Source organism: Pan troglodytes, chromosome 10, assembly GCF_028858775.2.
Source record: "Pan troglodytes isolate AG18354 chromosome 10, NHGRI_mPanTro3-v2.0_pri, whole genome shotgun sequence".
Classification (NCBI taxonomy): Eukaryota; Metazoa; Chordata; class Mammalia; order Primates; family Hominidae; genus Pan; species Pan troglodytes.
The window spans coordinates 134,167,849-134,191,625 of record NC_072408.2 but is presented as its reverse complement, the minus strand read 5'-3'; the positions used below and the strand labels follow the sequence as shown (position 1 = coordinate 134,191,625).

The window sequence follows — 23,777 nt, the reverse complement described above, 5'->3', positions numbered from 1 at the left end:
ATTCTGCTAAGAAATGCCAAGCCTGAACCCTTGCCCCCAACGTATTTCTCTCCTTCTGTATCGTTCAATAAGGAACAATCTCTTCTCCACAGCAGGAGAAATGTGGAAATGCTTGTGGTTAAGTGAGGTCAAGATCTCTTGGTTTAAATCTTGCCTCACCTGTTACTTAAGCCTTATGATCTCAGACCTGATCCTCACCTTTCTGGAGTCTTGGCCTTTTTTTTTTCCTGCAAAATGGGTAATAGAATTCCTAGAACAATTATTTTGAGGGTTAAGTGAGGAAATTATGTATGTACAGTATGATACAAAGTATATTATAAATGACAGCAACTTTTGTAAAATTAGGATTTCAGTGTGCTTAAAAAGGAGGGGCTCAAGAGTAGTGGTGAAATTGAAATGATTTAATGAGAAGGGTGGCTTGGTCCCTGACCATTAGGAGAGACGTGTCTATCACAGCCTCTCTGCCCCGACTCCCACCCCTTATCCCAGGGCACTCCAGCTGCACATCATCCCCGCCTGAGAGAAACAGCTAGGGAATGTTCCTAAACACTCTTTTTTCTTGCGTAGCTGATTGCAGAGCTCAGTAAGCCTTTCGCTAAATGACTTTACTTTGACAAGGAGTAGAGATGGCGTTTTGATTGGCATCAGCTTCTCCTCCGGAAAAGGGCCTAGTGGGCGACGGTCCCGGCGCGCCCGCTAGATGGCGCCGCAGACCGGGTTGTGACCGCACCGGCCGCGCGCCCTCCCCTCCCCGCGGAGGCTCCCAGAGCCCCTGCCCGGCAGGTCCTCTCCGTGAACTCGCCGCGTCCTCAGGACCTGCGATTTCCAGGCCTTCCCAGTTTCCACCTGAGTGTGAGCAAATGAAACCTCCCTCCTGCAGCCCGAGCCAGCGCTCAGCGCAGCCCCTGACCCCTGGCTCCTGGCAACCTGCTTCAGCCAAAATCTTAAGAGGCTTTATTACTTTTATTTAAAATGATGCATGCTCATTATAACATTATTAAACTTAGGAAGAAAAAAAAAATTCTAAGCGCAGCGCCCTCCAATACGACCATTAGACGCATGGATAAGTAACTGACACGTGGACATTATAACAATGAAATCCTACTCTGTAAGTTGTATTCTATTTGTGAAAGTTCGTTTTTATTTATGATTATAAGAAGACAAAAAATCCAAAGTAGAGTTGATGTGTTTCATTAAAAATAGAGTATTCCATTGTATATGGTGTGTGTGTGTGTGCGTGTCTGTGTGTGTGATCACATTTTCTTTACCACTAATCCATCCACGGGCACATCGGTCATTTCTATTTCTTGTGAATAATTCTGCAAGGAACATGTGAGTACTGAGATCGCTTTGAGATGGTGATTTTCTTTCCTTTGGATATATAACTAGAAGTGGGAATGGGAAATCATATGGTAGTTCTATTTCTAATTTCTAGAGGAACATTCATCCTGCTTCCCATAATGGCTGTATCAATTTACATTATTCAGCCTTTAAAAAAAAGAAAGAAATCTGCTATTTGAGACAACATGGATGAACCCGGAGGACATTATGTTAAGTGAAATAAGCCAAAGAAAGAAAGACGAATACTGCATAATCTCACCTCTATGTGAAATCTAAAAAGTCAAACTCATGGAAACGGTGGAGGAGTGGTTACCAGAGGTCGTGGGATGGGGAAAAAAGGGGAGTTAGTGGCCAAACGGTGCAGACTTGCAGTTACAAAATGAGTAAGTTCTGAAGACCTAATGAACAACATGGTGCCTGTAGTTAATAACATGTTGTTTATTTGAAATTTACTAAGAGAGTAGAGCTTAAGTATTCCCACCACACAAAAAACAAAAAAAAACTATTAATATATGAGTTGATGGACATGTCAGTTAGCTTAATTGTCTTAATCATTTCACAGTGTAAATGTTTATCAAAACATCACATTGTACATTTTAAATATGTACAACTTTTTTTTTTTCTTGAGATGGAGTTTCACTCTTGTTGCCCAGGCTGGAGTGCAATGGCATGACTCGGCTCACCGCAACCTCCGCCTCCTGGATTCAAGCGATTCTCCTGCCTCAGCCTCTAGAGTAGCTGGGATTACAGCATGCGCCACCACGCCTGGCTAATTTTGTATTTTTTTAGTAGGGATGGGGTTTCTCCACGTTAGTCAGGCTGGTCTCGAACTCCCGACCTCAGGTGATCCACTTGCCTCCGCCTCCCAAAGTGCTGCGATTATAGGCGTGAGCCACCGCACCTTGTGAATTATACCTCAATAATGTTGAAAAAATACCAAAAATCCCCCAGAAAACATATTAACTGACAATGATACATTTTTAATTTTTAAAATACCCTGGTAATACCGAGGGAAAAAAAAGCTTGAATAAAAAATAGATCAAGGCGTGGCACAATTAAGTCATTATTATGATCGCAGTGGCTGCTCTCACTGCTGTGGCTACTAGCACCTCCACCACCGTAACCTCTCCTTTCTATTCCTTTCATGACACAATTTTAGCCCATAGGATTGACTTCCTGTTTTGCAAGTGGAAGAAATGGCACTCTGAGACTTCACCCACTTCTCCTGTTAGATATTCATTAGCTTTGTCATTTTTTTCATGGCCGAGTTTGTAACATGGGTAACCTCTTATAGATCCTAATTCCCCCCTTCTGCTATCGTTGTTTCTCTGCTGGGGAACTATGCTAGGCTTATCTTTCTCGTTCCATCGGTCACTAACAGGCCATCTGATTCTTTCCATCCTCAGAGATGATTGGCATCTTTTATCTGCTGATAGCCCTATTTTGTTGCGAGATCACAACTTTCTGTTCATTTATTCTCATTTCAATGTGATCTAGAGGACAGATGAGATTAATCCAGTGATTAGTCCATAGTGTTCCTCACATTCTTTTAAACTGTGAAATGCTGCTGAGATTTAAGGTATTGTTTGGCCGTCATTCCTTACACACACCTTCACCGAGGGCCTGTGTGCTGACACTGAGCTGAAAGCTGGCATTGGATGAGGGAGGCCCAGTTCTTGCCATCAGGGATGTCAGCAAGGTTTTCTGCCAAGGAACAGAGTTCTCCTATTTTTTTTTTTTTTTGTAAAATTCCTTTCACGAAGGAGGAAGAATTCTATTCCATGATTAAATACCAAGCTTAAACACCGTGAGTAAATACCAAGCATAAACCCTGAGCTCCTGGGGTGGAGTAATCATGCCTTTATGCATTTAGACTCAGTTGGAAAAGCTGCTGGGCTCTTTCCTGAGACAGACAAAAAGCAAGAGCATTTAGAAAAGACCGAGAGAGGACCTTGGGGGACACTGTGGACCTTGGGGGAGACATTTCTCACTTTCCCCAGAACCACCTTGGACTCTGGAAAATGTCCTCTTTGGCCAGTGATGGCTATAAGGTCCCACCCTCTCAGCAGAGGAGAGGAGCTTCAGTTGTGTCCAGTACTTTATGGAGAAGAGTCCGGTCTTCTTTTATACCAATTTTTTAATACTAAATGTGGCTTTGAAGCCACGAAAAACAGGTGCCGCTTGGTGAACACCTCCTGGGCACCAGGCAGGAGTTAGGCTCTGCAGTGCATGTCCACTAATCTCACATGCATTTGCTTTTCTATTAATATTTTTAAAAGCACCTTATTGTCGTAATCCACACACCATAAAATTCACCTCTTTACATGTACGATTAAATGATTTTTACTAAGGGTACAGGGCTGTGCAACCGTCACCCAATTCCAATTCCAGGAAATCTCCATCATCCCCAGAAAATCGTGTATGCCTGTTTGTCTTCCTTGCTCATTTTGCCCCATGAATCTCATTTCTGTCTCTACAGACTTGTCTTCTCTGGGTCTTTTATATAAATGGAATCTTGCAATATGTGGTATTTTGCATCTAGTTTCTTTCACCTAATGTAATATTTTTGAGGTTCACCCATGTTGTAGCATGCATAAGAACTCAATGCTGTTTCTTGCTGTCTATGCTAATGTGTGTAAATATCATATATGCTTATCAGTTCATCAGTTGATGGGCATTATTTTCCTATTTTTTGCCTCTTCTAATTAATACTTCTATAAATATTAGTGTACAAGAAGTTGTGCTGATGTTTTTTATTTTCTCTTGGATAGACAACTAAAAAAAATTTCTTCGTGAGACTAAATTGTGTCTAAATTTGTATCTATTCATTTATTTTTAACTTTTTATTTTGAAATAACTTAGACTGTATTTAGTTACACAAACAGGATAGAGGGGTCCCCTGTACCCTTTAACTGGTTTATCCCAATGATAAGATTTTGTATAACCACAGCACAATTTTCAAGATCAGAAAATTGATATTGATACCTTATAGACTTTTTATAATGTCATACATTTTTCAGTGCACTGTGTTGTGGCTTTGTTTTGTTGGGTTTTGTTTGGTTTGGTGTAAAGTTCTATGATATTTTTTCTGCATGCACAGCGTCACATAACTGTCACCACAATCAGATATAAATACAGGGAGGCAGCAATTCATAGTCATCCCTTCCACATAACCCTAAAGCCTGACAACCCCTCATAGGTCCTCCACACTATAATTTGTCATTTTGAGAATGTTCTAGCAATAAAATAATATCGTAAGTGTATTTTGAATCTTTCCCCATTCAGCATAATGGTCATTGAGATCTATCCAAGTTATTGTGTTTCTCAATACTATTCCATTTATAGATGTCACACAAGTCATCTCTTGGCCACTGAAGGGCATTTGAATTGTTTAGGGTTTTAAGTTCTTGCAAACAAAGTTGCTATGAACAATTGTGTACACACTTCTGTGGACATACCTTTTTATTTATATGGGCTAAATTAATAGGGGTACACATGTTGGGCCATGCGATGAGTTTAACTGTATAAGAAAGTGTCAGATGTTTTGCAGACTAGTTGTATCATTTTGCGTTCACACCAGCAATACCTGAGAGATTCAGTTGCTTCGTATCATCACCAGCACTGGACAATGTGCAATGTGTAATTCTAATAGGTATGTAGGGGTATATCCCTGTGGTTTTAACTTGCATTTTCCTAAGAGCTAATGATGTTGAACATTTTTTCATTTGCTTTTTTTTTTTTTTTTTTTTTTTTTGAGACAGAGTCTCGCATGTTCCCCCCGGCTGGAATGCAGTAGCATGATCTTGGCTCACTGCAAGCTCCGCCTCTCAGGTTCACGCCATTCTCCTGCCTCAGCCTCTGGAGTAGCTGGGACTACAGGCGCCTGCCACCACGCCCAGCTAATTTTTTTTTGTATTTTTAGTAGAGACGGGGTTTCACTCCGTTAACCAGGATGGTCTCGATCTCCTGACCTCGTGATCCCCCCGCCTCGGCCTCCCAAAGTGCTGGGATTACAGGCGTGAGCCACCTCGCCCGGCTTCATTTGCTTTTTTGCTATGTGAATGTATTCTTTGGTGAAATGTTCAAGTCTTTTGCCTATGTTTTAATCAGGCTGTTAGATTGCTTATTATTGAGTTTTGTGAATTGTTTATACATTTTAAATGTTAAAGCCTTAGTTGGATATGCAATTTACAAATATGTTATTTCAGTCTATAGCTTGTATTTTCATTTTCTTTATAGTTTCTTCCGCAGAGCAAAAGATTTTAGTTTTCACAAAGTCTAATTTACTGAATTTTTCTTTTATGGATCATGTATTTGGTGTTATGCCAAAGAAATAAAACTCTTTATTATAACCCCAGGCCACAATAAATTTTCTCTTAAAAGCTTTATAATTCTTCATATTATTTATAGATCTATGAACCCTTTTGAGGTAGATTTTGTGCAACGTTTAAGAATTAAGTTGTTTATTGAGGTTTTTATTTTATTTAATTTATGTTTTTGCATGTGGATATCTGCTTGTTCAACTTTACTTATTGAAAAGACTATCTTTTCTCCATCGAATTGCTTTTGCACCTATGCAAAAGAATTAGTTTGCCATAGTTATGTGGTTATATTTCTGGGGTCTTTATTCTGCTTCATTGACCTGTGTGTTGACCCCTCTGACAATCATAATGTTTTCACTATTATTGTCCTCATCTGGGGTGACTTTGCCACACAGGTAACAATTTAGCACCATCTGTAGACATCTTTAATTGTCATGATTTGGTAGGCGATATTGCTACTGGCATCTAGTGGGTAAAGGTCTGTGATGCTACTCAAAATTCAATATTGTACAGAAGAGTCCTGCACAACCGCTAGAGTTATCTGATTCCACAGTGCCTATGTTGGGAAATCCTCTGTAGCTACATACAAAGTTTCAACATTGGACAACATGGTTTTTCTCACTTTTCTTTTGCAAATTGTTTTCACTATTATATTCCCATAGTCTTTCTTTATACATTTTAAAATAAGTTTCTATGTCTATAAACAATTTCTGCTAAGATTTGGAAAGGAATAGCATTAATCTTACTCATATATTTGGGGAGAATTTTCATTTTTCTGATGCTGATTAAAATGAATGAATGCAGTATATCTCCACTGTGTTTTATCACATTTTGAAGTTTTTAGCATACAGACAATGTCTGTGTTTTGTTAGATTTATATATAAATATTTCATTTTTGTTGCTACTCTAAAAGGTATTATGTTTTAAATTCAGTTTCCGGTTCCTCATTCAGATAGAAATACGTTGATTTTTTTCACATTGTCCTTGTATTCTGCAACCTTCCACAACTAATTCCTTTTATGTTTCTAGCAATTTTTGTATAGATTGCTTGAAATCTCCTATGAAGATATTTTTATTATCTGTAAACAGAGACACTTTATTTCTTCTTTTCCAATCTGCGGGCCTTTTTACTTATGTGTCTTGCCTTATTGCACTGGCTAGGACTTCAGTCACTACGTTGAATATTAGTTGTAACAGCAAACAAACTCATCTTTCTCTGTTTTTTTAAAAGGGAAAATATTCAGTCTTTAATCATTAAGTATGTTCTTAGCTATTAATATTTGTAGATACTTTTTAATTGGGGTAAAGGAATTGAATTTTATTCCTAGTTTGCCTAGAATTTTTGTCATTAGTGGCTGTTGAATTTTATCAAATGCCTTTTCTGCATCAATGGACAGGATTTTGTGTGTGTGTGTGTGTGTGTGTCCTTTACACTGTTAATATGGTAGATTACTTAATTGTTTTGTATTTCTGGAATTAACTCCTATTTAAATAGACATCCTGCTCTTGACTTTGGCTCTGAGAATGGATATCATAACTGGGACAGAGGAAGGGAGGGAAGGGAGAGAGAGTGAGAAAAGTGGGAGGAAAGGGAGGGAGAGGGAGAGAGAAAGTGAGGTAAAGAGGGAGAGAGAGATGAGAGAGAGACTGATTGATTGATGCCATCTCTGGCTGTTTCCACATGACAAAGGCAGAAGGGAGCAGAGGTAGAAGCTGAGTCAGCTTCTTCCTGGATGGGGACGTCAGGTCCTGTTCTTGTCTTGGCCAGGCTGATCAGGGAAATCTAGGAGGTGGCATATCAGGGACCACAGATGGCAAAGCTCCTCTAAAGCACAGAGTTAGGAGCATTGGGTCCTAGAGCCAGGCCAACCTGGCTTCAAATATCTGCTCTGCCACTTATTGGCTGTGGGACCTGGGGCAAGTCCCTGGATGTCCCTGAGCCTCAGTGTCCCCGCCTGCAACACGGGGATGACAGCACCTCCCCAGAGGCCACTTGACTCCAGAGTCCACACATTCATCCACCACCCCGAAACTCTGCAGATCTCCACACTGTGCCCATCCCCAGCCAGGCCTGCTTCCCCCACGTGCACGCTCAGCTCCTGGTGGCGTCAGCGTCGCCATCCCCATCTCATGTCTCCGTCCGCTGTGCTTCGGCAGCTGAAAGCCCACAGAGTGTATCCGATTTGTATGGAAACATTGTTGATCATCTAATTAAGGTCACCCTCCAAGGGAAACTGAGGCACGGGGTGACCTTTCCCAGGTCATTTATCCTGTTATTACTCTGGTTCAAAGAATGTGTTTCTTGTACCCAGCCAGGCAGCGCCTAAACAGACCTTAAAATCCACACCTTCCAAGTCCCAGTTCTTTCCTCTGAAATGTTTGGCAATCGGTGATGAGGACCATGGACTGTTACTGATTTCAGTGATACTGCTGTCGGCTGTCACATTTCAGATGAGACACGCAGACCTTCTTCAGTGGCACACCAGCAAGCACACTGCAAGTGATCAGCTGTTAGACAGTCACTTGGCCAGGGGCCATTTGTGTTTTCACCAGAAATTCATTCTTGTTCCATTACTAATCGATTCAACTTTCTGCTCCCAGTCCATGGGCTGAATACTTAGTGATTCTGATGTGAGTTGCCGTTCAAAGGGCATCATTTGTAACTCTAAGAACAAGCCTCTCATTCAGTGAAATTCCTGTTAATTAACTCTGCCTGTGGCATTTGTTTCTGGGAACCTAATTTGTAAAGGGTTTACTAAGCTTTCGGTAATTCCAGAGTTCATGAGGTTCTTCAAGTCCCATTTTTGTGCTGACAGAATTTTCCATCAGTCTCCCCTAATCAGCAAATGGCACTACCATCATCCCACTGCTTGGAATAAAAATAGAGGAGTCACCCAGGATGCTTCTCCATTTTCAAGAATCATATTCAGTCCATCAGCAAGTTCTAGTGGCTGTAACCTCCAAAATATATCCAGAGTTAACCCTCTACTCTACCTCACCACCAGCAGCGGAGTCCGGCCACCACCATCTCCTGCCAGATGCCTGTCCTCGTCTCCTGCCTGGTCTTCCTGTCCTATCTTTTTTCTTCCTTTCATGGCATTTAGCACTGTTCTAAATCTTATTACATTTATTTGTTTGCTGACTTTTCTCTGTCTTCAGGAGAATGTCAGCTCCGTGAGGGCAGCTCATGTTTATCTTCATACTTATATTTATTTTATTTTATTTTATTTTATTTCATTTTATTTTTTGAGATGGAGTCTTACCCTGTCATAAGGCTGGAATGTAGTGGCACGATCTCAGCTCACTGCAACCTCTGCCACCTGAGTTTACGCGATTCTCCTGCCTCAGCCTGCCAAGTAGCAAATTTTTGTATTTTTAGTAGAGACGGGGTTTCACCATGTTGGCCAGGATAGTCTTCATCTCTTGACCTTGTAATCTGCCCGCCTTGGCCTCCCGAAGTGCTGGGATTACAGGCGTCTTCATACTTTCGTATACGCACCACCTGGAAGAGAACCTGACATCTCATGGATATTCAACAAATGTCTGTTGAAATAAGAGCTGAAAGAGAGATGGAGGTAACAGTTGCAGCCACCTTGGCTTTTTGGATGCCACCTTCTGAGGAGCATCCCTTCAGCCTGCCTCCCTCTTTCTCTCATTCCATTCCTTTTTCTTTTTTCCTTTATTTTTAAAAATATTTATCTTTTCTTTCTTTTTTCTCCTTTCCCTGTCCCTTCTTCTTATGTCTTCTGATCTTGCATTTTTCCTATGACGGTTGCATTTGGGGCTGATTGGTGGGTGGTAGAGGACTAAGGTCAGCTTAACCCTGGAAAAACACATGGGACTTGGCGGCAGTGTGTGTGTGTGTGTGTGTGCGCGCGTGCGCACGTGTGTGTGTGTTGGAGGAAGACATTCATCCCATAAGGATCCCACTAAACACATGATCAAACACGCAGTGGGTGCCCAGTTGACAGCTGTTGAATGAATGACAATCTCGAATGGGCTGACTAGACCCAGGGGGCATGGGGAGAGCATTCAAGGCAGGGAAGAACAATTCAAATGCTCTGCGGCAGGACAGAGAGAGCAGGGGACGTGCAGTGTGGCCAGATAATGGGTACAGGGAAGAGGTTGTTGAGAGGGGCCAGATGCAGCTGGGATCTCAGATGGGTCAGACTGGGAAGGGCCCTGAAGGCCATAAAGATTGGAGTCTGCATCCTGAGCTCAGTAAGAAGCCATATGACATTAATGCTGGTGGTGCCATAATCAGATGTGAGCTTCAAAAGGATTAAGCGATGTGGCTGCAGTGAGGAGGAGTCTTCAGGCTTCAGGCGGGAACAAGGAGCCCACTGGGAAGCTCTTGCAGTGGGAAGTGCTGCTGGCTTGATCCTGGGGTGGCACTGGTGTGGGGAGAAGAGGCTGGGTTTGATTAAATATTTCTCAGCTGAAAGGACTTAGGAGCCTTGATGTGGGGGCTCAGGAAAAAAGAGAAAGTAGGGGGTACACATAGGATTTTGTCTTGAGCACTTGGGTGGAGAATCCAGAATGGCAATTGGCATTATGCCCATTTTATAGGTGTGAAAATCAAGACCCACAAAGTGGATAGATTGGCCCAAGACCACAGCACCAGGCCCCTGCGTTCCAGTCAAGCGTTCCTGGGAGTGACATTTAGCATACACCTTCGATGTGTTCAGAATAAAGCAATTAACCTTCTAGTTCAGTTTTATAAAATTATGTTTTATTGTGGTAAAATACACATATAAAATTTACCATCTTAATTATTTTTAAGTGCACAGTTCAGGGGTATTAAACACATTCATAATATTGTATGACCATCGCCACCATCCACCCCTATAACTCCTTTCATCTTGTAAAACTGAAATTCTGCATCTATTAAAAATTGGTTCCATGTATCTATATAGATAGGTAGATAGAGATATCCAAATTGTTTTGCTTTACAAACAAAATACAGACCTTACACAAATAGGCTCTGTTGAGACTCATGCTTTCTTTCCTGAAACAATGAGCTTCTAATTCTGGTTTAGGAAACCAGAATGAGAGTAACGAAAAAGGCTTTCTCAGTCACCCCAAAGAGTTTTGAAGTGTCAGTTTTCCAGGCGAGGTGCTTCCCAGGTGGGAGAACATTAGAGGTACCCCAGGTGGAAGAACATTAGAGATACCCCAGGTGGGAGAACACTAGGGGTATCCCAGGTGGGAGAAAATTAGAGGTATCCCAGGTGGGAGAACATTAGAGGTACCCCAGGTGGGAGAACATTAGAGGCATCCCAGGTAGGAGAACATTTCTGGGGTTCCGGGCCCACTGGCTGCTGGCGGTGTCTCTGGAACACAGCAGAGAGTGTGTTGTCTGAGGCCACAGCCCCTGCCAAGAACATGGACCTCAGTGTAGAAGAAAGTCAAGAACACTTCCGTGTACAAAGCTCCTGAAACATTTTTTTAAAAAAGAACACTGCAGAATAATTAATCCCAAAGTGTCCATATCCCAATGCCTGGAACCAGTGATTATGTTAACTTACATGGCAGAAAGGACTTTTCAGATGTGACGAAATTAAGGACATTGAGATTAAGGAGACAATCCTGGATTATCGAGGTGGGCCCAATCTAATCGCAAAGCCTTTTAGATAAATAAGGGGAGGCAGAGAGTCAGAGAAGGAGGTATTGTGACAGAAGCAGAGACCAGAGTGACACAACCCGAGGAAGACGGTGCTGGGCATTGCTGGCTTTGAAGGTAGATTCTTCCCTGGACCTCCAAGAGGAATGCAGTGCTGTGGGCAATTGATTTTAGTCTGGCGAAACCTGATTTTGTCTTCTAACCTCCAGGCTCTCAGATAATAAATGTACGTTGCTCTGAGACACTAAGTTTATCATAATTTATTACAGTACCATGGAAAACTAATAAAAACAGGGTTTAAAAAGTGTGGTGTTATTTAAATGTTTATGTTTATTACACCAATGCTTTTAACCCAAATAAAAAATACTAACGTGATTCAAAAGAAAATTATGGGATTTATTTTCAAAAATAGAGTTTCCCAAATGTGCAGGGCTGATATTTCTCTGTGGGCACTGGTGTGTGTATACTGACCTTTTATGTCTGACTTCCACTAGTAGTATGGGCAGGTCCGTGCTCTCACAGCTTTAACTATGGTAGATATCACCTCTGCAAATATACAATAGATATATGACACTGGGACTCAAGTACACATTTAGGTGAGACCATATTCTTATTCTAATGCTGATGAAGTGTTTCTGTGGCTATATACCCTCTGTGTACATGGCCTTATTTGGAGATAAGATACAATATCTATCCTTGAGGTTTTTCCTTAGTTAAAACTCAGGCCAATTGTCCCATCTGACTTTTAGTTCTGATGCCTAAAAGTCTTTGAGCTCAATTCCTAGCTTGGAAGTGGAACCTACTATCAGCATGAAGTATTGTGTGTGTGTGTGTGTGTCTGTTCAGCTGGAGATATTTGTTTTGTAAACACCTGTGTTTAAAGTAAATGAACCCTGCTCACAATTCATGTAATGACCCAAGTCACAGTACATAAAGTTCCCCCACCACAGGGAGATGCTGGGAGCTCATGAGTGGGTGGTGTGCCTGGAGCCAGGCTCAGTTTCAGGACACCAGGTGCAGAGGTGGTGACCAATAAGGAGGCCAGGAGAGCCTGCTCAATGATACAGACCTGATGCCACATCCCAGACTGCCTCCTGGACTGGAAAAGTTTAGGGGTAAGAGACCAGCACTGGCATCTGGTGAGTATCACTGCACCCTAAAATCCCAAGCCTCCGTCTACCTTTTCCCAGTGGTGGCCCTTGTGGACAGGGCTCATCAGCCCATAGAATCCCAACGCCATTCTAGTTTTCCCTTCTAGAACCTCTAGGGTACAGCAAAAATACCATCCTTCTTGTCTGAGGAGGCTGGGAAAGAATGACAACAGTGCTCTATCTGCTCTTTTTAGAGGAAACTGCAATACTGACCACAGGCTGGCTCTCACTGAATGCTGCCGACCACACAGTGGGGTATGACGAGGTGTGATGTGGAAGGCAGGCTCTGGCGCCAGACCACTGGCTCAAACCCCAGCTATGCCACTCGTTTGTTGGATGAAGTTGGGTGATGTCACCTTCTCTGTATGTCAACTTTCTTATGTATAAAATAGGGTTCATATCAACACCTAGTGGATCAGCAACTCTTTGAGACAGGCACATGCACTGCTTATCATATTTTAGCTCTTTAACTTTAGGGCATGTGGACTGATGCCCTAAATAGCATCTGGACTGATTGTGTCCACAAAATTCATATGTTGAAGCCCTTACACCCAGTGGGATGGTACGTGCAGGCGAGCGTTTTGGGAGGTGATTAGGCCATGAGGATGGGGCTCTCAAGAATGAGATTTGTGCCCTTAGAAGAGACAGGAGACAGATGACCTCTCTCTGCTATGAGAGGAAACAGTAAGAAAGCAGCTGTCTGCACACCAGAAAAAGAGCCCACACGAGAACCCAGCCATGCTGACAGCCCATTTTTGGACTTTCAGCCTCCAGAACGATGAGAAACAAATGTTTGTTTTTAAGTCAATGAGTCTGTGGTATTTTGTTATAGCAGCCAATATTGACTAAGACAGGTGGGGCTGCATTTCCTTACTGTCTAAGTGCTAGGTGGGGCCATAGAGTCATGCAATGTTGACCACTGATTCGTGAACAAAAGTAATAACATGTCACTCATGCTGCAGGGCATTTAATCACTGTGGCATCCATAGTTTTTTTTCTTTCTACCATGATGACTAGCAGTATTCCAGTTTCACCTTCCTGGGTTTTCTGTGGTAACAGTGTGGTTGGGAATATTCAACTAATCAGTGATTGGTACATAGGTCAACAAACCAGTGAACAAGAAAAACATCTTTGTGTGTGAAGCAACTAAGGTTTGCTGTGATATTTGCTACCAAACTAGGACTGAGAGATACATTATCTCATAGGGTGAGGTAGAGTCAATGGATTAACACAAATAGTGAGCTTTAACAGTACCTACCACATGACAATGACTTAATTAATTGTAACTATTACAATTATGTCAGCTAACTAGGGCTCAGTCCTCATTTTTTATGGTGAGCCTGGCCTTTTTCATCATTGTTGGATGGAGCCCATGGAGAATAAAAACGATTTGCTCAGAGAAATTGTTGCTCAGAAAAATCCCCATTCCCAGACTAGGACATGGGTCCTGATCTGCAGTCTGTGACCTGTTGATTGTGCCTGTACCAACCACAGTCAGTGGAAAGGGCTCTGAACAAAGGGCTGGGAGGCCCAAATTGTGTCACCTGAGGAGGTGCCCCTTAAACTGTCTGAGTTTTAGGGTCCTGAGCCAAGGTGTGCAGGGTTGAAGTAGGTGAGTTCTGAGGCCCAGGTACGCCCAGACTATGGTTTCTAAACTGTTCCATGAGTTTCATGCAACCGATTCAGATTCTCACATCAATAGACAGCAGCACTGCTTTCGTCAGTTTTCTATGTTGTAGATATTTCTAAGATTTGGTTTGATTTAGGTGAAACCATTGTGTTCAATGTTTGATAGAAGTATGGTGTGATGGGAAGAGCATGTGTAAAGCCTGGAAAACACAGCTAAAATCCTGGCTGTGCTGCTTTTCAGCTATGCCTGCTCAGCTAAGACTTGTAATCACCCTGAGCTCCAAGTTATTCATCTCTAAAACCCAGTAAGTAAATTTATTTAGCAATCTATTTGAGACACTAAGTGTGATGCTGTTTTACGTAGAGTGCCCATAGAAGTCTTTCATGGAAGCATAAGATGCTATTTCAGCAAGACCCAAAGGAAGTGCAAAAATGAATAAAACTATTATTTTGGAGACATCCATTCCAGGAATGGGAAACCACAATTAGCAAGACCTTGAAATGGATGCCTATTTGGTGTCTTAAAGAAACAGCAAGGAGCTCTGTGTGACCAGGGTAGCATGGAGAGCACACAGAGGGAAGATAGAGGAGGCGATGGGTATAAAGTGTTGACAGATCATGCACGGACAATGAAATGGGGATGATTATACACAGGCATCACAGCGTTCCAAGAATTCAATAACACAGTAAGTATTGAATACCTAGCAAGGCCCCTGTCTTCCAGAGAAGAATAGAATTAGAACAAGGGCACTGAGTGAGCAAGACTCAGGTTTGAATTGATTGCTGTTATTGGTCAAATGGCTGCATGACTCAGTGACTATAAGCTTGGGCTTGACTTACAGGAGAGAGGCACTATCAAATGCTGAATAACTTCAAACTTCAGGGCTGTGGGGGCGCCATAATCACAAGGGGAGGAGGCTCAGTGTTGGCATATATAAGGTGACACAGAGACTGCTGTATTGTGGCAAGGACCATGCATGTGGCTTGCTGCCCAAGGCGAGTTAATGATGGTATAAATGAAGTGACTCAAAGACTATTGCACTTTATACTGTGTCAGGAACTTGCACATGCACTTGCTGCCCATGAGTTAGGTAAGAGGAGCCTTATGGAAATTATTTGTAGTTTGTAGCTGGAATAAATCCTTTCATATCCACTGCAATGGTTGTAGCCATGAGAATCCATGAATCATTTAGAATACATCTTCAGAACATGGAAGATGGCCATAAAAGGTGAGCTTGCTTTTCCTTTCCCAATCATAACACATAGAATGATGTCCATTGCACTGGCCTGCTGATTATGAATTCTTCTGGTCATAACACTCTGATTTTCCTTTGGGAAACCATCTCTTCCTGGCTCTTGGACCATGAGGTTTAGCTGGTGATGGTTCTAGTCAACTGGCATATACCATCTCTCTAGCCACCATGATTGGTTCACATCACTTGGCCTATGAGGGCCCAGTGATTATCAGTCCCAAGGCTATTGTCAGAACAACCGAGCTTCCAGCTGCCATCTTCCTGTGAAGGGATAACCTGCCTGAGAGGAAAACCCTCACTAAGGAAGCACGGGTGAAAGATGAAGAGAACAAATTCCCAGTCGATCTTTGACTCCTTAGATTCATCCATACTTAAAGCTATCTCTGGCATGTTCACTTACAAGAGCTTATGAATTACTATTTTTTGATTAGGACAATAAATGGATTTTTTTCTCTTGTGATCAAAAGAATCCTGATTTGTAATGGTTTCAGGACATTAGAAACAAGATTTTTTTAAAAAACAGTTTTATTGAGATATAATTTGCCTACAGTGCATTTCACCTTTCTTAGATATACACTTCAATCAGCTTTACAAATGTTTACAGCTTTGTAACCACTACTTCCTAGAAGATAGACAATATTCCCATCATATCCCCCAAATCTCCCTATGATCTTTTGATGGAAATCCCTGTTCCCTAACTCCAGACACAGGCAAATGTGATTTGCTTTCTGACATTACAGTTTTGCCTTTTTCTAACATTTCATATATAAGAAATAAATGGAATCTTTATGTTTGTACTCTTTTGCATCTGACTTCTTTTACGTAATAATGTTTTTGACATCCATCCATGTTGTTGTATCGGTAAATCCATTCTTTATTATTCTGTTCTGTTGGAACATGTTATTATGCTATTCTCTGTTTCTTGTTAAAATGGGCTGTTAATTGTTATCTTGTTTCCTTCTATGTAATGTGTCTTAATACTTATTTTTTTTTTGGCTGAGTTCAGTATTTTCTCTTTCTCTTTGGTGCTTTGCAGATTGACTATGATGTACCTTGACGTGATTTGCTTGTGTTTAAACTACTTGAAGTTCGTTACACTTCTTAGACCTGTAAGTTAACATTTTTCTCCAAATTTAGTGAGTTTTGACTGTTATTTCTGTATTTCATTTTCCTTTCCTTGTCTCTTTCCCTCTTCTGGTCTTCACTTGGCCTCGGATGAATTACATGGATGTTGGGCCATTTGGTATTGTCTCAAAGATCCAAGAAGTCTTGCTAATTTATCTTTAATATTTTTCTATTTATTCTTAAGATGTAATTATTTTTCTTAAGGTGTATTCAACTTTACTAATACATATTTTTGACATCTCAATATGTTGGTGAGTCAATATAGTAAATTTTTCATTTTTGTTATTTTTCTTTTTTAACTCTAAAATTTATATTTTTGTAGTGTACATTTCTCTGTTACAATTGCTTTCTCTCATAAATACCATATTTTCCTTTATTTCTTTGAATATGTTTTTTTCTTTAATTATTTGTATACATTTACAAAAGCTTCTATAAATCCATGTCTGCTAACTTCAGCATCTGGGATCTGGCAGGATCTTTTTCTATTCACTTCTACTTTCTGAATTATGGCCCACACTTTTCTGTCTTTTAAAATATCCCCTACTTTTTGATTGAAAAAAAGAACTTTGCAGACAACAAAATGTAGCAACTGTAGAATATGTTTTGTTTGTCTGTAGATTGTTAAATTTTAAATTTACTTTTGTTTTAGTTGACAGTTAACCTCCCTAGACTGAAACTATGAAATCTACCTCAATTTTTTGCTGTGTTTTCTCCCTGGATTTTTACCGGTCTTCCCTATGCCTCTGTATTTTATCATTTAAGCAATGCCTGGAGCAGAATTTGTATTATGATTTGATGCCCCCTCCCTTTATGTGATTTCCTGTTTTTCTTTTGTTCCCCCTAGATTTCAGTTTCTCTGAAAGTCTCAATTACTGTTCTCTAGATGGCATCATTAATTAAGACATAAAGTACTGATGACTGGTTACAATTATTATCATTGAAGATCTCCTTTAAACTTCCCATTAGGCAACAACAATAATTAGCCCCAAGGAATTTTCAAAAAAAAGCATTTAATACCAACTACATATGTAAATATTGCATCATCAAACAGATTTTTGACAACTGTTGTTACATATTGTTTATCACTGTAGAGATAAAGTATGCTTGTTGTGATAACCATAAAGTATATTGGAACAGCTGCCAAGCATGTTTAAATTTAATCTCTGTTATTAATTAAGACGAATGCTTCTCAATGACTCTACATCCCCAAAGGCTCAGAAAATCACTCTTCCTTTCACAACCTGTTATGTGAGTTGAGGAGCTTTTCATGAATGCGCTCATTCATTTTATCACTGGAAGGAAGTAGTTGCATTTGTTCGTGTTTTATTATGGAGAGAAAGTAGAAAAACATGCAAGTAGTCCCCATTTCAAAAGTGAATTTCAGCTGTCCTTGTCCAAAAGAATTAAGTACAAAGACGTTTAAAGTCTTTTAGATATAGTTAATTGCTCTATTATCTTGATCTAAAGACCCATGGGAAACACAAATATGAATGAATGTCTTAAGCACTTCCTTAAGAGACAGCTTTTATTTTATTTTTTTCACTTCATATTTGACATGCTTTGTGATGTTGACTACTTATCTTCTGTTTTCATTTGCTCCCTTGGAAATTGAGTTTCTGCTAAAATGAATGATCATAACCATCCAGTACATCTTTTCAAATAGAACTGACTCATTGATAACAGATTTAGAACATTCAGAATAACAAAGATAAAATTAACACCATACAGTTTTGCAAGGTATGACAGGAAATTTCGAATACAGATGTCCTTGAACTTTCTAGAAAAAGTAATTCTGCCAATTCTGTTTGCTGCCTGTCAGCTCCAACTCCACCCATCCCTCCTTGCTTTGTGGTCTTGGAGCTGGACCCTGTAAATATTTCTGTTTTGTTGATGCAACATTGGACTTTTCCAATGGGGGGTGCTAGAGAGACAGTGAAAGGGACAGCTGAGGAAGGGCTCTTCTTCCTGATTACAGTGTCTTCTTTCTGTTCCTGTGGCATAGCTCCCAGCAGCCTGCAGAGGTCTGGTGGTGTTCATTGTTCAGTGAGTTTCACTGGCCCACCAGTGGGTAACTTGGCTCATTAGCTGGGAACCAGCTCTGGCCCAAGACACTCAGCGCACTTCCCAACCAGGCAATGGGGTACAGCCACACCAGCTCAATGAGGTCTGAATTTCAGCTTGGGAGAAAGTACGCTTTATGTTTTTTACTTCTTGGGTACGTTCCTTTAGCCCTACAAGTAGTAGCTGCTCCTTCCATTTATTATTCCTGTTCAAAGAGTCTTCAAAAATTAGTGGAAAATGCATATTTATTGAAAAATTATGCATGGATTTCAAGCCATTTTTTGCATCAAAATAAATTCATACTGACTTTTTGTAGCACATCTGAGCAGGATTTAGTTTAAGGCAGCAAGAATAAGAAGACATCAGTTTGAGAAAAAGCCTCTGTGAGTGCAACATGAATTCTGCAAACATTGAAGCAAAAACATCAAATTTATGGTGAAACTGGGTGTAAGAATGGTGAGATAATTGATGCTAAAAAATGTTTATGGGAATAATGCCTAAAGGAAATTAGCAGTTTACAAATGGTTAAATCATTTTAAGAATGAACAAAATGATATTGAAAATAAAGCCCACAATGGCAGACCATCCACATCAATTTGCAGGAAAAAAGTTCTTTTTGTTTGTGCCCTAATTGAAAAGGACTGATGATTAACAGCACAAACAACAGCCAACACCATAGACATCTCAAGTGGTTCAGCTTACACAATTCTGGCTGATGATTAAAGTTGAACAAAGTTTCCAATCAGTGGAGTCCAATCAGTGGATGCCAAACTTTGCCCAGATCAGCCACAGAGAACAGCAAAGCTTTCATTCATTGGAAATTTTAAACAAGTGGGATCAAGATCCCGAAGAACTGCATTGAAGAATTGTGACAGGAGATGAAACATGGCTTTACTGGTGCTATCCTGAAGACAAAGCACGATTAAACCAATGGCCACCAAAAGGTGGAAGAGGTCCAGTCTCGGCAAAAGTGGACTGATCAAGAGCAAAGGTCATGGCAATAGTTTTTTGGGATGCTGAAGGCATTTTGCTTGTTGACTTTCAGGAAGGCCAAAGAATGACATCTGCTTTCTATGAGAGTGTTTTAAGAAAGGTTGCCAAAGCTTTGGCAGAAAAACACCCGAGTAAGCTTCAATAGAGAGTCCTTCTCCGCCATCACAATGCAAAGCTCCTACTCATTCCTCTCATCGAACAAGGGCAATTGTGCAGCTGAGCATGGTGGCTCACATCTGGAATCCCAGCATTCTGGGAAACCTAGGTGGGAAGATTGCTTAAGCCCATGAAGTTTGAGACCAGCCTGAGCATCATCGTGAGATCCCGTCTCTATAAAATAATAATAATAATAATTCCTTAACTGGCTATGGTGGCGTGCATCTATAGTCCTAGCTACTTCAGAGGCTAAGGTGAGAGGATTGCTTGAGCCCAGGAGTTTGAGGCTGAAATGAGCTATGATTGTGCCACTGCACTCCAAACTGGGTGACAGAGGGAGACCCTGTCTCAAAAAAAGAAAAAAATAATAATCAAAAAAATAAGGAAAAATGGCAATTTTGCCAGTGTTTCCACGGGAAATCATTAGGCATCTACCTTACAGTCCTGATTTGGCTTCTTCTGACTTCTTGTTTGCTAAAATTAAAAAAAAATCTATATTTAAAGGAAACTTTTTACCTGTTTTTCTCCAGTTCATAATTTGAAAAGACTGCATTGACATGGTAACATTTCCAGGACCCTCAGTTCTACAGGGATGGACTAAATATCTGGCATCATCACTCACAAAAGTGTCTTCAACTTGACGGACTTCATGCTCACAAACACAGTTTATATTTTTTACTTTTATCTTTTAATTTTGTTTATCCACAAACTTTTTGAAGTCCCCTTATATTCTGAAGAGTTTTCATCCCTTTTAATAGATAATTGTTATATTAAAAGCTTAATGTTCAAACTAGTGATGTAGTGTCTGTGTCCTGACTGGAGCCCGATTGTTACGAACACGTATGAACACATTCCGCAAATATATGCATTTTCCCACTATGAATTCTTATTTATCTGTTGTATTTAAACATATTTCCCAAGGCCATTTGTAAGTTACATTTTTGATGAATCGAAGAATGATCTTTTTAAAGCTGGACTTAAGTAATGTAAATACCTGAAAAACATTCCATGATTTAGACTGATGGTTTTCATACTTTAGTGGGATTCAGAAACATCTGGGAACGTCATTTAAAATGTGGACTCCAGGGCTTCCCTCCCAGACTGATCTGGGGCAGTGGGAGTGAACAGAAGCCAGCATTTTAAAAACTATTTCAAGTGATTATGATATAAGTTGTCACTGGACCTCAGGCTGATGTTACTGTGAAGTCAAGTGACAACTTATGTCAGAATCACTTGAAATACTCACGACAAGTCATTCAGGTTCTTGGCATTTTGAATAAACAATTGCACAAAATGCACAAACAAAGCAATAAAAGAATGAAGCACTGAAAGCAGAGATTTACTGGAAAGTACAAAAGCAGAGATTTACCCTCTGGAGTGGGCGCAGGCTCAAGAGTCCTGGTTACAGAATTTTCTGAGGTTTAAATACCCTCTGGAAGTTTCCACTGGTTAATTGGTTACACCCTATGTAAATGAAGGAGTGGCCTGGGACCAGTCTGATTGGTCGCAGTAGGTGACCAATCAGAGGCTGAAGTGAAGTTACAAAGTTGCACCCCTATGCAAATGAAGACTAGGCCTGTGACCAGTATGATTGGTTGTGGGAGGGGACCGACCAATCAGCGGTACTTTCCATTTCTCATCTGCAACACAGAAAGCGGGGTCGGGTTGCAAAGGGAGTAGCCTCTGATCCTTTTGTTACTTGGGCATAGAAAGGTGGGGTTTTCCTTTTGATTCAGTTCTAGGAAGTCAGCATAAATTGGCCTTAGGTTCCCTGCCTCCAAATCCTATTCTCCTGCTTCACTGACATATAATTAAAATTTGGATTATTAAATGACCTTCCTGCATAAATGTTTGTATTTCCACATAATCCCTACAGTTGCCCTGTTAGGTGTCTTAGGCTCGTTTCACTGCTCTGTTGCTCAGAACAGTATCTCCTAGGCAGATGGGGTTGAGACAGAAACCTATCCCAGGATTTTTAATTCCAGATCCAATTTCTTTTTCCCACTAAACAACACTGCTTTGCTATCGTACACCAAAACCACCTCTCTCTTCCATACAAATGACACAAATGAACTCTGTCAGGGAAACAATTCTAGTTTTTTTACTGATTGTGAAAGTGACTAATGTTTTTGTTAAATGTGGAAAATTACAAAGAATAAAATTTTAAAATATCTATTTTCCCACTGCCTTGAGATAATCACAATTAACTTTTGACGAATTTATTTCTAGTTTCTTCTCTGCATCTATCTTTTTCTCAAGAAGATGAAAGCATATTTACTATGGTTACCATTCTTAGCATGCTCCCTTTTTAAAGTATACAGCTATATTGGTATATTATTGTATAATAAAATACCCTTAAGTTCAGTGGTTTAAAAGAGCAGTCATTTTTTTTTAATGAATCTTTCCTACGGATGATCCAGGTGAGTTCATCCTGGGGACTCAGCTGGGGTGGCTCGTGCCACATGTCTCATGTCCTTCTCCTGGGACAGCAGTTCAGCCTGTGTGTCTCTCTCAGGATGATGACAGAAGCACACGAGGGCCAACAGAAATACATGAGACTCCTACAGGTAAGGTTCAGGACAGCCTGACTGCTTTCAGTGCTTCATTCTTTTATTGCTTTGTTTGTGCATTTTGTGCAATTGTTTATTCAAAATGCCAAGAACCTGAATGACTTGTCGTGAGTATTTCAAGTGATTCTGACATAAGTTGTCACTTGACTTCACAGTAACATCAGCCTGAGGTCCAGTGACAACTTATGTCATAATCACTTGAAATACTTTTTAAAATGCTGGCTTCTGTTCACTCCCACTGCCCCAGATCAGTCTGGGAGGGAAGCCCTGGAGTCCACATTTTAAATGAAATTCCCAGGTGTTTCTGAATTCCACTAAAGTATGAAAACCATCAGTCTAAATCATGGAGTGTTTTTCAGGTATTTACATTACTTAAGTCCAGCTTTAAAAAGATCATTCTTCGATTCATCAAAAATGTAACTTACAAATGGCCTTGGGAAATATGTTTAAATACAACAGATAAATAAGAATTCACAGTGGGAAAATGCATATATTTGCGGAATGTGTAGGTAGCTCCTCTACCTACCTGTCATGGGCCAAAGCAAGTCACTTTGGACATTTTAAGTTTCCAAGCAAATCAACAGGGTTGAGCCAGAAGTCAGAGGGGTGGAAAGTATATCCAGCCCTGAGGAGACCAGGGCTCATTGGTGTATGCTGAGATGGAAGAACTGAGGCCATTTCAGTCTGTTGTAACAATATATTGCAAGCTTTTCTCTCGTGTTACTAATACCTTTCTAAACATGATTTTAATGACATATTATATCTCACCATTCAGCTGAGACATGCATCATTTGGCTAATCCTTCTATTGTTGAGTATTTAGAATATTTCTTTTTTTATATCATTAACAATGCTGCAGTGAATATCATTTTACATATTTTTGTTCATGTCTCCAGTTATTTCCTTAGGGTGATTTATTCATATGAATTACTGGATCACTTTGCATAAGCAATGTTAAGACAGTTGCTAAATATTGACAAAGTTTTCTGGAGCAAGACCGTGTTAATTGACTTTGAAATAGATAGTATAGGAAATGTTCCTTTCACTATACCCTCCCTGACATAGGATATTACTTTATAAAAAATAAGTCTTTACCAGCTCAATAGTTAAACATGGTATTCCATTTTAATGTTCATTAGTTTTAATTCTGAAGATCTGAGTGTGCTTAGCCATATGTATAAAAATCACCTGCGCAGTAGCTCATGTCTGTAATCCCAGCAGTTTGGGACGCCGAGGCGAGTGGATCACCTGAGGTCGGGAATTCAAGACCAGCCTGACCAACATGCAGAAACCCGGTCTGTACTAAAAATACAAAAAATTAGCCTGGCGTGGTGGCGCATGCCTGTAATCTCAGCTACTAGGGGGGCTGAGGCAGGAGAGTCGCTTGAATCTGGGAGGTGGAGGTTGCGGTGAGCTGACATCATGCCATTGCACTCCAGCCTGGGCAAAAAGAACGAAACTCCATCTGAAAAAAAAAAAAGAAGAATTACCTGGAGCTTCAGTATCCAGTCTGCATAGTTAACAATATTGTTTACTCATTTTTTCATTCATTCA

At 40.5% G+C, this 23,777-nt stretch overlaps 1 protein-coding gene across 3 annotated transcripts in view; it reads left to right on the top strand.

Annotated features, from left to right (window-relative positions):
* Positions 1 to 735: 735 nt before the first annotated feature.
* The window catches only part of LOC104001739 (transmembrane protein 132B-like), a 58,426-nt gene continuing 35,384 nt past the window's right edge, over positions 736 to 23,777 (top strand). For 2 of the 3 annotated variants that reach the window (XM_063786134.1, XM_063786135.1), the window contains exons 1-2: positions 736 to 1,108; positions 16,356 to 16,428. In XM_063786134.1, the coding sequence (XP_063642204.1) occupies positions 16,363 to 16,428 (66 nt within the window). In that variant the 5' untranslated portion in view covers positions 736 to 1,108; positions 16,356 to 16,362. The remainder of the gene's footprint in view (positions 1,109 to 16,355; positions 16,429 to 23,777) is intronic. The other variant, XM_063786136.1, reaches the window with a different exon arrangement.